At 38.1% G+C, this 16,528-nt stretch overlaps 1 protein-coding gene across 1 annotated transcript in view; it reads right to left on the reverse strand.

The window, feature by feature from the left end:
- Nucleotides 1-16,528, reverse strand: part of LOC105515203 (liprin-beta-1) — a 173,411-nt gene that overhangs the window by 31,124 nt on the left and 125,759 nt on the right. Inside the window, exons 4-9 of the mRNA XM_011946966.1 lie at nt 14,771-14,902; nt 10,339-10,431; nt 9,917-10,009; nt 8,430-8,544; nt 4,256-4,317; nt 784-859 (exon numbers count right to left, since the gene is read on the reverse strand). Coding sequence (XP_011802356.1) covers nt 784-859; nt 4,256-4,317; nt 8,430-8,544; nt 9,917-10,009; nt 10,339-10,431; nt 14,771-14,857 — 526 coding nt within the window. The 5' untranslated portion in view covers nt 14,858-14,902. The remainder of the gene's footprint in view (nt 1-783; nt 860-4,255; nt 4,318-8,429; nt 8,545-9,916; nt 10,010-10,338; nt 10,432-14,770; nt 14,903-16,528) is intronic.

Raw genomic sequence — 16,528 nt, forward strand, 5'->3', positions numbered from 1 at the left:
CATGCTGCTGACTTTTTTTTTTTTTTTTTTTTTTTTGAGACGGAGTCTCACTCTGTCACCCAGGCTGGAGTGCAATGGTGCAACCTCGGCTCACTGCAACCTCCACCTCCCGGGTTCAGGCGATTCTCCTGCCTCAGCCTCCTGAGTAGCTGGAATTACAGGCACCTGCCCCCACGCCCAGCTAATTTTTGTATTTTTAGTAGAGACGAGGTTTCACCATGTTGGTCAGGCTTGTCTCGAACTCCTGACCTCAGGTGATTCACCTGCCTTGGCCTCCCAAAGTGCTGGGATTACAGGCATAAGCCACCATGCCTGGCCACTGCTGACTTTTAAAACCCTTCAGTGAGTCCCTCTGCACTTCAGCAAGCGCTTAACTCCACCCATTGCATGACCAGTGGTTGCTCATCATTATGGTCTCATCTCATCCCCTCTCCCCACTGCCCACCACCTTGCAGCTGCACTGGTGTTCTTCTTCTTAAGCATGCCACATTCTTTTCCCCCTAGGCTCTCTGCATATGCTGTCGTTTTCTCTGTCTGGAATGCCATCTCATCAACTCCTTAGAGAGGCACTCCCCGACCAATGACTCTACAGTACACTGACTCCTCAGGCTGGACACTTTCTGGCAGAGTACAGTTCTAATTGTTCAATTAATGAATGAGCTACCTAATTTGGGACGATGGGTATGATCCAGGAAAGAAACTGAGGCCAAATGTGTAAGTTTATAGCCACCTAGAGTCAACCAAAGTAGAAAAACTTTTCGAGCTACACTCTACCTTTTTTACCTTGGGCCAGTACCACAGTATCTTGCATTTTCTTGTACCTGTTCAGGCACTGTCGAAGATCTTCTATTTTTCGATCCTAGGAATAAAATAAATTACAATCTTTAATCCTATGTTCTTAAAAGAGTTAACAGTAATCACTTTTACATAAAGAATATGCATGATTCTGCTGAGAGAGCATTTTAAAAAAAGAATAAGTAGATGTGAATTATTTACATTATTTAAAGAACACTTCTAAGCTTCAGGAGAACTGGTAATAACTAGACTATGTTTCCTACATACATTAAAGATATGGAAAAAGTACCTCTAAATTTAGAGATCCTATCCTTTAGCTGCCATCTTTAAACAAACAAAAACAAAACAAGGTAGTAAGACACAAAACAAAAAAAGAAAAAAGTAAGCTTCAATTACTCTCCTCTCTAACTTATAACTCAAACCTCGAAAGAAAGGTCCCCATCTTCTGTCTTTCTTAGCCATCATTAATCACCATCTGGCTTCTCCCCTCTCAAAACACTCTACCAAGGTGACCTCCTATCTATTAAAAACAATGAACACTTTTCATCCCTTTTTTTTTTTTTTTTGAGACAGGGTCTCGCTCTGTCACCCAGGCTGCAGTGTGTTGGTGCAATCTTGGCTCACTGCAGCCTCAATCTCCTGGGCTCAAGTCATCCTCCCACCTCAACCTCCTGAGTTGCTGGGAGTACACGCATGCAGCACTATGACCAGATCATTTTTGTATTTTTGTAGAGATGGGGTTTCACCATGTCGCCCAGACTGCTCTTGAAATCCTAGGCTCAAGTAATCTGTCCACCTTGGCCTCCTGAAGTGCTGGGATTACAGGCATGAGCCACCATGACTAGCCCCAGCCTTTTTCTAATTTGACCTCTACATGGCACTTGACTGACCTCACTTTTTCCTTCTCCTTTCACTTATCCATCCACTCTTTCTTTTCTTCCATTTTTGTTTATCAATCCTTTGACCAGATAGCTGCCAAACTTCCATAACTCCCATTATCTTCTTGGACTAATAAAATGCTAGAGCTTCCAGGTTCTGTCCGTGACCCTCCTTGCTTTTCCCATGTGCTCAACTGTGCTATGAAAATGGCCTCCCTAGCTCCTCCCATTCTCATTCTGGGCCTGGCCATGTGGCTGGCTTTGGCCAAAGAGATATCAGCAAATATAATTCAAGCAAAGGCTTGAAAAGCATTTGCCCTTTGTGGCTGCCCTGTGGTGTGGCTCTAAGGAACCCTGAGGAACTATGTGAAGAAGCCTCGCCTAGTCTACTGGAGGATGGGAGACCATCTGGAGAAGAGGCTAGTCCTCCCAGCTGTGGCCAACCTAAACCAAGCTGTCAATCACCGGACACGTGAATGACACTATCCTAAATTATGCATGCAGTCTCATCTAAGCTACCAGCTATCAGAAGAATCATCTAGCCAACTCACAGAAGTACGAGAAATAATAAATGTGGTCTGTCACAAAGCAAAAGCTAACTGACACATCAACTGTGGCTTAGTCTACACCAAACTACAACTCTACATTTCTCCTAAAATTGATGGGCCTCACTCCCCATCAATCTATGTTTCTACATTAATCCTAACATTTAGATTCATGTTCAACTTTCTGTAAGAAATCTCCTTAAGAATGTCCTGTAAGCATATTGGATAGACTAGATCTACAATTAAGCTCATTCTTTCCCTTCAGTACTTGAGCCTGTGCTTGGATTTCCTTAACTCCTTAAGAGCACCATCCATTCACCCAGTTGCCCAAACCAGAAACTTACTCTCGTTTTTCAAATCCAGAGGCCTTAAATCTTGTCAACCCGTAAATTTCTCTAAAACCTCTTCCCACCTTACCACTTCACTGCTATTGCCTTACTTCAAGCCCTCTTTATTTCTCACCTATTTTAACAAACTTTTAACTGTTGACCTATTGTCACTCTCCCATTCTGCTATCAGAGTTAGCTTTCTAAAATGGCAATTTAATCATGTCACTGCCTAAGGTTTACACGCTAAGACCCTAAATCAAGAGCATGGTGCACGAAGCGGCCTGCCCGCCTGACTGAGCACTGTGGTCGGCCCCACGCCCCCTCCTTCACCTGCACTGCTCAATCCCAGCATGCACTGTGCTGTTTCACACCTGGTCTCAAGACAAGTTTTGACTCATGGGCCCTTTGCCTAAGAAGCCTTTATTTTCCCAGTGAACAATTCTTGCTTTTCCCCAGAATTTGCTCAAATATGTCCTCTTTGAAGTATTCTGAACCTCCACCCCATGAGGAAGTTATGTTACTCTGGGTGCTCCTATAAAGGTTTGAGCATCTCATAGGCCCTCATTCAACACTGGGAGTTTTGTTTGCTGTTGCTTGTTGAGGGACAGAAATGAAAACAAAATGAATTTCAGTGGTTTTTTAAAAAATAAAAGTTACGGTGGGCGGCTTGCTAATTCCTTGACTTTTTATTCAATAGTGGGAAACATTAGCAAAAAGGAACCTGTATGAGTAGGTATGATGATCAGTTTGTTTCCAGGCAATAAAGAGCAAATAAAGAGAATGCAAGGCAAAAATAAACAAGGAGATAAGAAAAACAGAATAGTCAAGAATGAGAGAAAGAAACTTACAATGGGAGAAAAGGATCAAGCCAAAGTTCTTTGACATTCTCTTGTTTTTTTACTTCCTTGAAATTGCTCTTTTTTGGGGGAAATATTCCCTGGTTCTATTCATTCAGGCAGATAAGGGGAGAGAAGTTCTGATGACATCAGCTGAACACAATTGCGGCTGCCAGCTAGATACATGGATGGTCAGGCAGGCCATGAAGAAACCCATGGTTTTCGTGGGGTAACTGCATCCCTGCCCTTAGCAGGATGAAACATCAGATGTGGATAACAAGAACCAACTGGTGGGAAAAAACCTGTGGAAACCTTGGAATGAAGCCAAAGTAGCTGAAGTAAAGACTGTGCCGCTGTTTTCTGGTATTTAATCTCTCAGGAGAGCAGAGACAATCACAGATGTGAAACAGGCCAGGAGTGTAAAGGAAATAATGAGTAAATGGCACAGATGTGAAACAGGCCAGGAGTGTAAAGGAAATAATGAGTAAATGGAGGACAAAATCAACATGACCATGAAGCTGAGGCTGTCAAGTTAGCTCCTTCAGGGCCCACAGGTCAGCCCAGAATTTTCAGTGCCCACAGACAGGATCTACTATGGAATGTATCCTCTCTATGTCACCTGAATATGCGGAACTGATCAGAGAGTTTGAACATTTTCTGAATTCATGGGGGCAGGAGTTCTCAGGGGAGCCAGTGCAGCTCCTCCCTATTCCTGTGCATACAGCCCACCTCGGAGTGTGCACACCTGCCCCTCATTCCTAGCAGTGTTCTGGGCGTGTTCTTTTAAAATGGAATAGCTCATGAAACTGCAAGGAATGGTCAAAATGGTGTTTAAAAACATCCACATATATATTTAAATTTCATCTGGATACCTTTTCTTCATTTGCTGCCATCAAAGACTCCACAGCTTTCTTCATTTTTTGTACTTCGATGTCTGAAAATAACATCAAATCAGAAGTCAGTTTAGTTCACATGTGTGACAGTGATCAGAAGTTATTTACGCTCCAGACTGAAATATTTTAAGGTAAATATGTTAATGATTTCTTTCATTTATTCTTTTAAAAGGGCACATTTAACACCCATATTCTCTTTTAGGGAAAATCTGAAAAGATGGACGTCTTCTATCTCACCTGAACAGTTGCCATTCTAGAAAGAAAACAAGGGTGTGTGAGAACTAGCTATCCTCTCTTAAAGCAACAAGAGAATCTTCATGAGAACACTGAAGATGAAATTTCAGTGCTATAGTAATAAAAACATGTTTTTAAAAAAGGAATCTACAAAGCAGTGCGTGAAAGCCATGAATGGTATATATAATGACAAAAGCAGAGAAAATGATAGTTATAACCAAGATAGAGGCATGAATGAATGGTAGGAGCCTGATGGCATGTAGTATTTACATGAGTAGTCATGCTAAGAAGCTGGTTGTAGTTCCATACATAAGGATAATAAGTACTTTGCTTCATCTATAAACTTCATTTCCAACACTACCTTAAGACTGATTTCAAGACATAAAGGCCAAAGTAAGCTGAATGTGATTCTCCTTAAAATTTGATATTCAAATACGAAAGCATGTTACTTGAATAATAAAAAACTTAAATATTTTAAAGACGAAAAGTCACTCCAGGTCTTGGTGCAGTGGCTCATGCCTGTAATCCCAGCACTTTGGGAGGCCAAGGTGGGAGGATTGCTTGAGCTCAGGAGTTTGAGATCAGCCTGGGCAACAGAGCAAGACCCTGTCTCAAATAAATAAATAAATGAAAAGTCACTCCAAAGTGAAATCACAAACTACAAAATCGAAACAGGAAAAAAAAAATCAGCTAAAGTTGCCTGCTTCTGAGAGGAAAAAAAAATTACTGAAGATAATATTTTTTTTAGAGACAGCATCTTCCTGTCATTCAGATGGAGTGCATGGCACAATCACAGCTCACTGTAGCCTTGAACTCCTGGGCTCCAGTGATCCTCCCACCTCAACCTCTTGAGGAGTTGGGATTACAGGAGTGAGCCACCATATCTAGTCTTCTTAAGATAATTTTTAAAACAGTGGTGCATCATTCAGCATTGGTGTAACATTTTAAATTAAGATATATTCTATAGGAATTGAGAATTTAACATCTGGGGGAAAGAGCCCCTAAGGAGTTAATTTTTTTTTTTTTTTTTTAAGAGATGGGGTCTCACTATTGCCCAGAATGTGGTACAATGGCAAGATCATAGCTCACTGCAGCCTCAAACTCCTAGATGCCTGGGGCTCAAGTGATCCTTCCACCTCAGCCTCCTGAGTAGCTGGGACTACAGGCAGGCACCACCATGCTCAGCTAATTTTAAATTTTTTTGGTAGAGACAGGATCTCACTATGTTGCCCAGGCTGGTCTTGAACCCATGGCCTCAAAAGTGATCCTCCCACCATGTCTGGCAGGATTTATCTTAATGTTGCATTAAATATTCAGGCTCCATTAATCAGCTGGATTCAATCTCTGTTGTAACAACATAACATGTTCAAAGAAGCTTTAATAGATCTCAGACAAATAGTGGACTTCAAAACATTGAAAAGCAAAAGCAAATTTCAAAATTATCTTTCAACTCTGGTAAACCTTTAAAATCGTGAGTTTTCGTACTATAAGAGTTATTTTCTCCTCTGACCCTGTATCACCTAGACTGCAAGGAACATGTTTTCTTACATCCACAATGCTGTGTGCCCTGTTATACCCTGTAGAGCAGAAAGGTTGAATCAGACACAATCTTCAAAATAATCTTTTACCTTATTGTTTTATTATCCACCCTCTATTGTGTACACTCTGAAGAAATGGAGGGCTTATCGATGAAGCAACTTTACATCTTTGGTGAGAGAAATGTTTTAAAACACATGCAAAGAACAGTCCAAGGTAGTATTTTTGGTGAATGTAAAGGCTGATGGAAATGCACCAAACCTTACTTTTTTCTTTGAGCTTCTTTTTAAAATTTTCATCTGTGCAGGAAAACCCATCGAATTGGAAGTTAGCAAACATTACAACAATAAATAATATTTTAAAATCACTATTATTTAGTCTCCTTTGCACTAAAATAAAGGAAATCTAACCTCATAAAAACTTTTTCAGCACTATTTTGTCACTGCAGGATTGGCAGTATAATAACGACCTGTGTGAGGTTAGAAAGAGAATGTAAGACCTAAATTTGAGTTACTACCTCTGTTACTTCATTTTTCTGGACTGTGATTTTCTCACATTAAAATTAGGTTTATGGAGTACAAGCATTTCTTATACCATAAATGATGAAAATCTAGTTAATGTCACTTTGTTTTTATATTTCCATCACAGTTTGACACCTGGTCCTCCTGAATGTGACTAGAACGCTGCTTGTGTCACGTGCAACTCACCACTCAAGTTCAACAACACTGAAAGGGTCTATCTCCTGTCCAATAAGATGAGGCCACTGAGGATGCAGTTAGAAGCTATCCCAATATCACCCTGACGTGAGCTTTCTAAAGACTTGCTCTCAATCCCCGTATTTAGCTGGTGGGCACTGGTAACACACAGTTCCCAGGTTGATTCGAGTCCTCAGATCAGACTTTGGGTAGCATTACTCCAATATCTTCCAGCCCACAAGTCCTGTGATGCCATTTTATTCTTTATCTTTCTTTTTTTTCAGAGACAGGATCTTGCTCCATTGCCCAGGCTGAAGTGCAGTGACACAGTCATAGCTTACTACAGCCTCAAACTCCTGGGCCTTCAGCGATCCTCTCTCCTCAGCCTCCCAAGTAGCTGGGATTACAGGAGTGAGCCACCATGCCTAGCAAAATTTGAAATGTAAAAATTTCAAATCTTAAAAAATTTTTTGTAGAGACAGAGTCTCACTGTGTTACCCACGCTGGTCTTGAACTCCTGGCCTCAAGCAATCCTCTTTCCTCGGCCTCCCAAAGTACTGGGATTACAGGTGTGAGCCATTGTGCCCAGCCCATTTTATTCTTAAAACCCTAAAAGTATGATCAGTATGACCTGTTTCTGAATGTCCCTTATCAATACACAATTCTATATATGCCAAACAGTAGGTGATGGGCTGGGGCGGAGAAGCGGTTGGCAGTGAGAATCCATTTTCCTCAGGTTTGATGAATTTTCTGACGGACAGGGAATTGGGATACCTACAGGTATATAAGGCCATGGTATTCTGGAGCCAAGAAGGACTTTACAGATAATCTAATTCAAGTCCTTCATTGGACAGACAATGTTACTAATTTTCATATAATGGATAAAAATGTAACAAAGCTACACTAACTGGAATGTGTACTGTTTTGAATGAGTTAGAAATTGCTTTGGTATCTCATAGTGCCACAGTCATCATTCGTAATTACAAAGAAAGGTTAAATTTAACCTAGTGCTGCCAGATGTTATGCACATTATATTTCCAAATATAATTTAAAAAATATATTTCATTTGGGCTATTTTCTATCACGTACAACCTACTTTGTTAGAAATTATGGTCCATATAATCCTCAGAACGAACCTCTTCAGTTACGAAAAAAAAATTTGGACAAATTCATGCATTTTTCCAAAAACAGAATTAGCCTATTTTTCTAAAAGGTAGAGGGGCTCAATCCCTGGTATAAATTTTTTACTAATTTTTCCAAAGATACAGAGCCATTTTTCTCTTCTGTCAAAAGGGAATAACAGTTTCTAAGTCCCTTACTTTATCTAATTTCAGTTCTGAGCGCAACAATCCTGGGACACAGGGATGGTTCTTTTTAACTCTTTTGGCATACATTCCCTTGCATTGCAATTGAGACAAGTCCATTCTTGTGATGAGAATTTACAGTCTAGTAATCCTAAACACCAAATAAACTACAGAATTCCCCTTTTCCAGCTGCTGAAGAGGAAGTTAATGGATTCCCAGTCACAGTAAAGAGTCTTGGAGAATTCCCTGTGGTTCTGGGCCTGGCTGGATTCTCCTACTCTTTCTTTGATGCTAAAACTACACATTGACTATCATCGGTTTCTTTTACAGATTTTGGAGGACTTTAAAAAAATGAGATGACACATGTGAAATATATCTTCTTACCTCTATCAACAATTTCAACCCCTTCTCCTTTCATCTTGCAAACCAATTTTTCTTGTAGCCTTTTTACTTCAGATTCCTTTTCTTCTAGTTGTTCTTTTAAAGATGCCAGTTCATCCTACAAGTTACAAATTCATTTAAAAATAGCAGATCATGACTAAAAAAGAACATTCAGAGAGCACATTAGCTCTTTAAATCAATAATCAGATTTTATGAATGAAACAAATCTATAAGAATTTAGATGCAAGCATCAGAAATCAGACAAGGGCAATGAAAAGCAAAAACCAAGACTATTAGCAGAAGTTCTGTTTATAATAGTTATGGTATAATTATTACAAGTTTCTTTGTAATCAAATGAAAAAGAGATCTTTTAAAGTGTAATTAGGGATGGGATAGCCCTAAGGTTTAAATCTTTACATTAAATTAAAAATATAACCAAGTTAATCAAGGAAGATAATCAAATTAGATACTTAGTGTCATAAAAGCAAAATAAAATGCAAATTGGAAAAGACTAGCTTGACATTTATTCGGCATTTCAAGTTGGCACTCATGCCTCCTTGACAAGCACAGAGTTTCATTAATGGGTAAGGTAGCAAGTCATCAACAACTTTAGCCAAATCATGAAACTAAATAATTCACCCTCATCACTAAGATAAAAGGACAGAATCTCCTGCAACAATGGGAAAAAATAGATTAGAAAACAGATATTTAAGCCCTCTTTTAATTTTTAACTATACAACTGTATAAGATTTCAAGTCCATCCTTCTATGTACTAATGTTTAAATTTTCAGTTTCCTTTCAGTAAAGAGAAGCTTTAGCAAACAAATTTTGCTGGCTGTGTTTAACACAGAAAATACAGCTATGCAATGCTAACAAGTATAGCTTTATATTCAATATCACATTTTACTTTCAGAATCTCTAAGGATATATTTATTACATTTAGTACTATGAGAAGACGTAGTTCTCCAATGAGGCGAGGCAGTTGGCCCTATAGTTTTGACTTCTGGTAGGAGCACAGTGGACAAGTACAAAAAATTTTCAGTAGCGCTGGCAGGAAGTGTGAACCTGTTCTCACCGTGCTGCTTCTCAGCAGTCATTTCTATTCGCAGCCATGATAATGTCAACTGCTGTACATTTACCATCAAGAAAGTCACTAAAGAGGAAAGTGACCTCTACTGTGGATACGAAACAGAATCCTTTCACAGGTGAATGTTTACAATTATTTTACTAGGCTTGGGTCTCAGTCTAAGAGAGTTTAATTTATAAATTCTTTCATTTTACCTGTTTATTATATTTCACTAATTCTTTCATGTATTTCTGAAAACAACATCAGGGATGCCATTGTTCCTTCAATCAGCTTGAGGTGATTTTAATCAACAGGTGACACACACACAGAATGAATGCACATGCCACTAAAACATCATCACAGCAAAACAACACACGCCAGAAAGCAACAGGCCACGGACCCCATCACCCAACGTCTACTACACCTTCAGTGACTCCCATTTTTGTTCCATCCGCTGCTTTTCATACTGCATCTGACCCACCTTGATTTTCATGCTAGAAAGTTTGGCCATTAAAGACTGGTAGAGAGACAGAGGAGTGAAAGAAAACTACAGATAGAAAAAGACAAACTAAATAACCAAGAAAATAGTACCAGTTTATAAAGGAGGTTAGATACAACTCAGAGAAAGGGCAGGTTATGTTCTGTCAGAAGAGTTAAGCCTTGTTTTTAAATTTGGATCAGTGGTGTTTAAATTAAAGAAGGTTTCCAGCTTGGGGGGAACTCCATTTACTTTTAAAATACCTTCTTTATCATATACTAAGTAGAAAATATATTATTTATATTACTGGGCATAGATGAACAGTGGAGCCATTTGTTTGAAAATGTTAACCTGTGAGAAAAACTTACTTTGGTTGATTTAAGCTTTTTTTCATACTGAAGTCTCTCACTGTCCATTTCACTGACTTTTAACCTCAAATCATTGATCTCCTGAATCAGTCCCTGTCCAAGAAGAAACATGAAAGTGCATTAGGAAAGTGGTAACACAGTTACCTACATCTATAAAATAGCAGCTTGGACATCTTAAGAAGTCACCAGCTCCTAGGGTTAGTTGTATGAATCAGATGAGACAAATGGAAATAAATGTACCTCCTTAAGAACGAAAGCATCTTTCCATTTAAAACATTCCTTTAAATCCCCAATGCCTCTGCCTTAAAGTGATGGGCTTATGAAAATAAAAGGTGACTATAATTTTGATTAAGAAATGTAGCTTAATATCTATTATTTGTCAGATATTTCTATCCTAAAAATGACTCTATGAATGCTATTTCACAGAGTGCTATTTCTATTCTATTTCATAGAATGCTATTTCATATTTTAAATATATCACATTCTTTAGTGAAGCCATTTACCTTTTCAACCTTCTCAATGATACACGGTTATTAAAACAATTTGTAATTTCTTCCTTTGTCCACAAAAATATGGATTGATCATCAACCCAATATGGGAGAATGAAATGAAAAATAAATCCTTTAAGCCCATGAATCCTTAAGATTCATGAAACAGCCAGGAAAATGTTTTATTTTTACAAAGTGAATAACAGGAACATGAGAATAGTCAAATCAGTTTTAATTTTGAGGACAATTTTAATTATTGTCATATATAACATCACAAAGTTTCCCAACTATTCTCTAATCTCTGGGTATGCGCATATGTTTTAGCAATAGTGTTGAATTCTTATTAGAAGCTTATCAGGGATTGAGTTTACTGTAAGTTTGATGACAATTCTCAACTGGAAAGTGGATGAGGTTCTGTTCACCTAATTTTATAATTAGAAAATGAAAGAGAAACCAATCCTAATGTTTACATGACACAACACAATTTTGCACCTTTTCTGCCACTTTTTATTTTATTTAGTGTCACTTTTTAAAGAACCAATTTGCTCATAAAACTTGTTCAAGTATTCTGAGAAATAGTGGTGTATTTTTGTTCAGAGCCCAGAGAGTAGGAAAGGAAATTAGAGTGTTAAGCAATATTAACACCACCAAAAGAGACACTCAAATACTCTGCATGGGAGATGACTTATTTTTACTACAAGCCACAAAGATCCCTACAATGGTTACTATATTTTTGCTTCTCTCTCCCTCTCTTTTTTTTTTTTTTTTTAAGACAGAGTCTTGCTCTGTCACCCAGGCTGGAGTGCAGTGCCGCCATCTTGCTCACTGCAACCTCCACTTCCAGGGTGGCATCAGCCTCCCGAGTAGCTGGGATTACGGGTGCCCGCCACCACGCCCAGCTAATTTTTGTATGTTTAGTAGAGACGGGGGTTTCACCATGTTGACCTGGCTGGTCTTGAACTCCTGATCTCAAGTGATCCACCTTCCTCGGACTCCCTAAGTGTTGGGATTACAGGTGTGAGCCACTGTATCCGGCCAGTTTCTCTCTTTTTACAAAGATATGCATGTATTCCTGGTTCACAAATATTTCACTTAGATGATATCTATTTTCTTCTTATGAATTAGGTCAAGAACTGTTTGACATTATTCAATAACATATTTGTGATTTCTCATCTAACAGGTCAGAATTCAAGTTAAAAGAAAAAAATAAGCTTTTCCCAGTTATCTAAACTAATCATCCTTGCATAATATGAGCCCTTAGTGATATTCATCAATATGATCTTTTTAAATATATATTTTCCTACTTTCTCATTGCTAAGAAATAGCATTGAATTCTTATCTGCTATTGTTGTACTTTACCCCTTCCTTTAGAAATAGTGCCAATATGCAAAGAAGAAACCATTGAAAAAATGGAATTGTAAACTGGGATAATTTATCTGTTTTGACAAAAACTACTCAACTATATTTCATGGCAATACTTTAAATATGGTCTACATTTCCAACCTGAAATCATATCTTCCCCAGACAACACAAGCTGGAAAATCTAGAAATGGCTCCCTAATGTAAAACTTTAAAAAACAGAATACAATTATTTCAATCAAGTTCTTATCAGAAGTTCAGTCCTTTTAAGAAACAAAATCCCTGTTCCCTTTCCCTTTTCCCTTTCAGAGAACTCCTCAGGGCTCCTGCAGGAACTCAGTCTCTGACATGTATGCTCTTACCACAAGGGGGCACTGTCGAAAGATGCTAATCATTTTCCATTCGCAAGGCCAGGGACAAGTTCTGAATCTTCCAAAGTTTAAAGACTTTTACCCTCAGTCCTTTGGAAATGCCTATACTTCTTCCCCATGCCAATATTTTCTTGGAAATTAATATCCAAATAATCTAAAATTCTAAGAGAAAGTTAAATATTGTGGATGCATGGAACAGCCAGGAAAATATTTTTATTAAGGGAACGATAACAGGAACATGAGAATATTCAAGTTAGTTTAATAGTGAAGATTATTTTAATTATTTTCATATGTAACATCACAAAGTTTACCACATATGCTCTAATCTCCGGGTATGTGCATACGTTTTAGAAATAACACTGAATTTTTATTAGAAGATTATCAGGGATTGAGTGAACTGGAAGTTTGATGACAAGATCTCTTTGTATATGATTAAGAGTGCATGAGTGAAACAATGAAAAAGTGGGGGAAAAAAGTTTGATAAAAAAAAGCAGCCAAACTCAAGGGATATAAATATTGCCCTGGCGTCTTATAAAAATAAATGACACATCTACTGCAATTCAGTCCCAATACTTGGTTAACATCTCATATCCAAATTAAGCTAACAACAGATGAAGATTTCCCCTTGACTTTGCAGACACAATGTAGAAGACTATCTCTATCCACATCTACCATCAATTCTTCCCTGCAGCAGAGCTAGCTCCACTGCCATATTGTCCATCTGTTGACTGAGTTTTACTATTACCTTACTTAGCGACTACAGGGTTAGGACCTGACAAAAAGAGGAGAAAGAGGAAAATATCAGAACAGATTTTTAGAGAAAGCACAAAGGCAAGAATTTTAAATTGGGTGACTTTCTACATCTTGTTTTAAAAGCCCCAGTTTTGATCAAATGAGAAACATGCTCATATAGGCGACTGATAAAGAGATTTAAGATTAAAACATGGCTGGGCATGGTGACTCATGCTTCTAATCCCAGTGCTTTGGGAGGCCAAAATGGGAAAATTGCTTGAGGCCAGGAGTTCCAGACTAGCCTGGGCAACACAGTAAGATCCTATTTCTAAAAAAAAAAAAAAATTAAAACATGAACCAAATGAAAGATTTTCTTTTGCTATCGAGGAAGCAAGACATGTATCAAGACTTTCCACTACAATTGAATCTTTGACAGAAAATTTAATTTTGAAAATAGCAGTGGAGTAAAACGCATTTCCAAATCTATAAAGAACTTTCCTCTAGTGGATAATGTATGTAATGCCTGGTACCATGCTGGCTTATAGTCAGCATGAAATACATGTTTGAAATAAAAACAGAAGAGAAAAATAAGTAAGCCATTTTCTCTCCTCTCTCCTTGGTACCTATTTTCTAATCCAGCATGACACCTTTCCATACTCCAACCAAGGAAACAAAATAGGAAGAAAAAAGGAGGGGAGATGGCCCTCAGAGAAAAGGAATTTCTGCAACTCTTTATACTTCATTTCAAATGAATATATTTCAAATGGATATGCTCTCTCTCTCCACCAAAAACCAACAGAGAGGTTAAGAACTTGCCAAATGTCACACAGCAAATAAACTAGAAGGCCTGAATTAATAAAATAGAACAAACAATAAAGCTTGTTAAGCCACTAAAATGGATATTTCAAGTTATAGAATGTACGCTCAGTTTTGTAGAAGTACAGTGAGTCTTATTTAATTGGAATGATTTACATGTGAAATAGATCAAAAGTAGAAGGCCAAATTAAAAGATCTCAAAAAAGCTCTGTGATTTTGTGAGTATAGAATATTAGCATGTTTTCTATACAGATTTTCAAAATCCAATTACATAGTAAATAATCAGTGTGCCTAAATAATAACTACTAGTGAAACCACGTATTTAAGCCCATTATTTACAAAATTAAGAAAACCAGTATGGATGGACGGATGCTCCAAATACCCTAAAGTCAAAAATATTTCTAAAGGTTAATAAAAGTATTAATATTTCATATCAAAAGGCTAAAAATAAAAATTGCCATTAGCATTTAGTGATAAAAAGTCAATGCAATGAAAGATTATTCTTAAAATGAAGCAGGATGAGGGCATGTAGTAATGCCTTACACACCTCCAGGGAATTTCAACTTTGCCCTAGGAATGTACGTGTATGAGAGACAGAGAGAGAGAGAGAGAGAGAGAGAGAGAGAGAGAGAGAGAGAGAGAGAGAGAGGAGACTATATCACTCACCTCTGTGTCTCTGAACTTATCTTCATAATCCAGTCTGTCCTTCTCTACAGCCGTCAGTTTCAACTTCAAGTTAGATATTTCAGCCATCAGATCCAACTTCTGAGTTTCTAAGGATGTCCTACTTAGAAGCTCCTATTAGAATTTAAGAGATACATCCAAAAAGTCTTTTATTATAAACAGCCACATGTGAATTTACCTCATTTATGATTGCACAGAGCAGCACCTATCAAGTAGAGGATATGGTAAAATATAATTACTGAATATACACACTTTAAAAAAATTATTCACTTGAGGCTGGGCGTGGTGGCTCATGCCTGTAATCCCAGCATTTTAGGAGGCCGAGGCAGGCAGATTGCTTGAGGTCAGGAGTTTGAGATAAGCCTGGACAGTATGGTGAAACCCTGTCTCTACTAAAAATACAAAAATTTGCTGGGCATAGTGATGGGTGCCTGTAATCCCAGCTACTCAAGAGGCTGAGGCAGGAGAATTACTTGAACCCAGGAGGCGGAGGTTACAGTGAGCCGAGATCCCGCCATTGTACTCCAGCCTGGGCAACAAGATTCCATCTCAGAAATGAAACAAAATAAAATAAAATAAAATAAAAAACCATCCACTTTCGTTACCCTCCTTTGAGCAGAAATAAGCACATGTCAGTTTACTGAGGGAGACATATGTTACGTAGATACACATGTATAAACCACATATATACTTCAGTCTGATGATAACATTGATTATGATGATACTATGTTTGCTATGTGCCAGGCACCGGTTGTAACAAATACTGTTTCAATCCTCACAAAAAATTTATCAGGTAGAAATTCTTATCCTTAATCAAAACATGAGGAAACATAGTAACAGAGAGGTTAGGAACTTGCCTAATGTCATACAGGGAAAAGAAAAAAATAAAGACACAGCAGGAATGGAAACCTAGGAGGTTTTGCTCAAGTGCATACTCCATCCACGACCTTACAGAGATATTTTCTTTTCCAATTTTGTGGGTACATAGTAGGTATATACATTCATGGGGTACATGTTTTGATTCGTGCTTGCAATGTGTAATAATCACATCATGGAAGATGGGGTCTCCATTTTCTCAAGCATCTATCCTTTGTGTTACAAACAATTCAGTTATATTCTTAATTTCAAACATATAATTAAATTATTATTGACTACAGTAACCCTGACATGCTACTAATTACTAGGCCTTATTCATGGAAACTATTATTTTGTACCCCTTCACCATCCTCCACCTCTCCCTTCATCCCCCACTACCCTAACCAGCCTCTGGTAACCATCCCTCTACTCTCTATCTCCATGGGTTCAATTGTTTTATTTTTAGATCCCACAAATAAGTGAGAACATGAGATGTTTATCTTTCTGTGCTTGGCTTATTTTACACATAATGACCTCCAATTCCATTCATGTTGTTGCAAATGACTGAATCTCATTCTTTTTTATGGCTGAATCATACTCCATTGTGTATAAGTACCATATTTTTTTTATCCAGCCATTTGTTGATGGACATTTAGGTTGCTTCCAAATCTTGGTGGCTGTGAACAGAGCTGCAGTGAACACAAGAGCGCAGATATTTCTTCAATATACTGATTTCCTTTCCTTTGGGTATATATATATCCAGCAGTGGCATTGCTGGATCATATGGTAGCTCTATTTTTAGTTTTTCTTTTTTTGAGACGGAGTCTCACTCTGTCGCCCAGGCTGGAGTGCAGTGGTGCGACCTCGACTCACTACAAGCTCCGC

This window comes from Colobus angolensis, unplaced genomic scaffold (assembly GCF_000951035.1).
Source record: "Colobus angolensis palliatus isolate OR3802 unplaced genomic scaffold, Cang.pa_1.0 Scaffold256, whole genome shotgun sequence".
Classification (NCBI taxonomy): Eukaryota; Metazoa; Chordata; class Mammalia; order Primates; family Cercopithecidae; genus Colobus; species Colobus angolensis.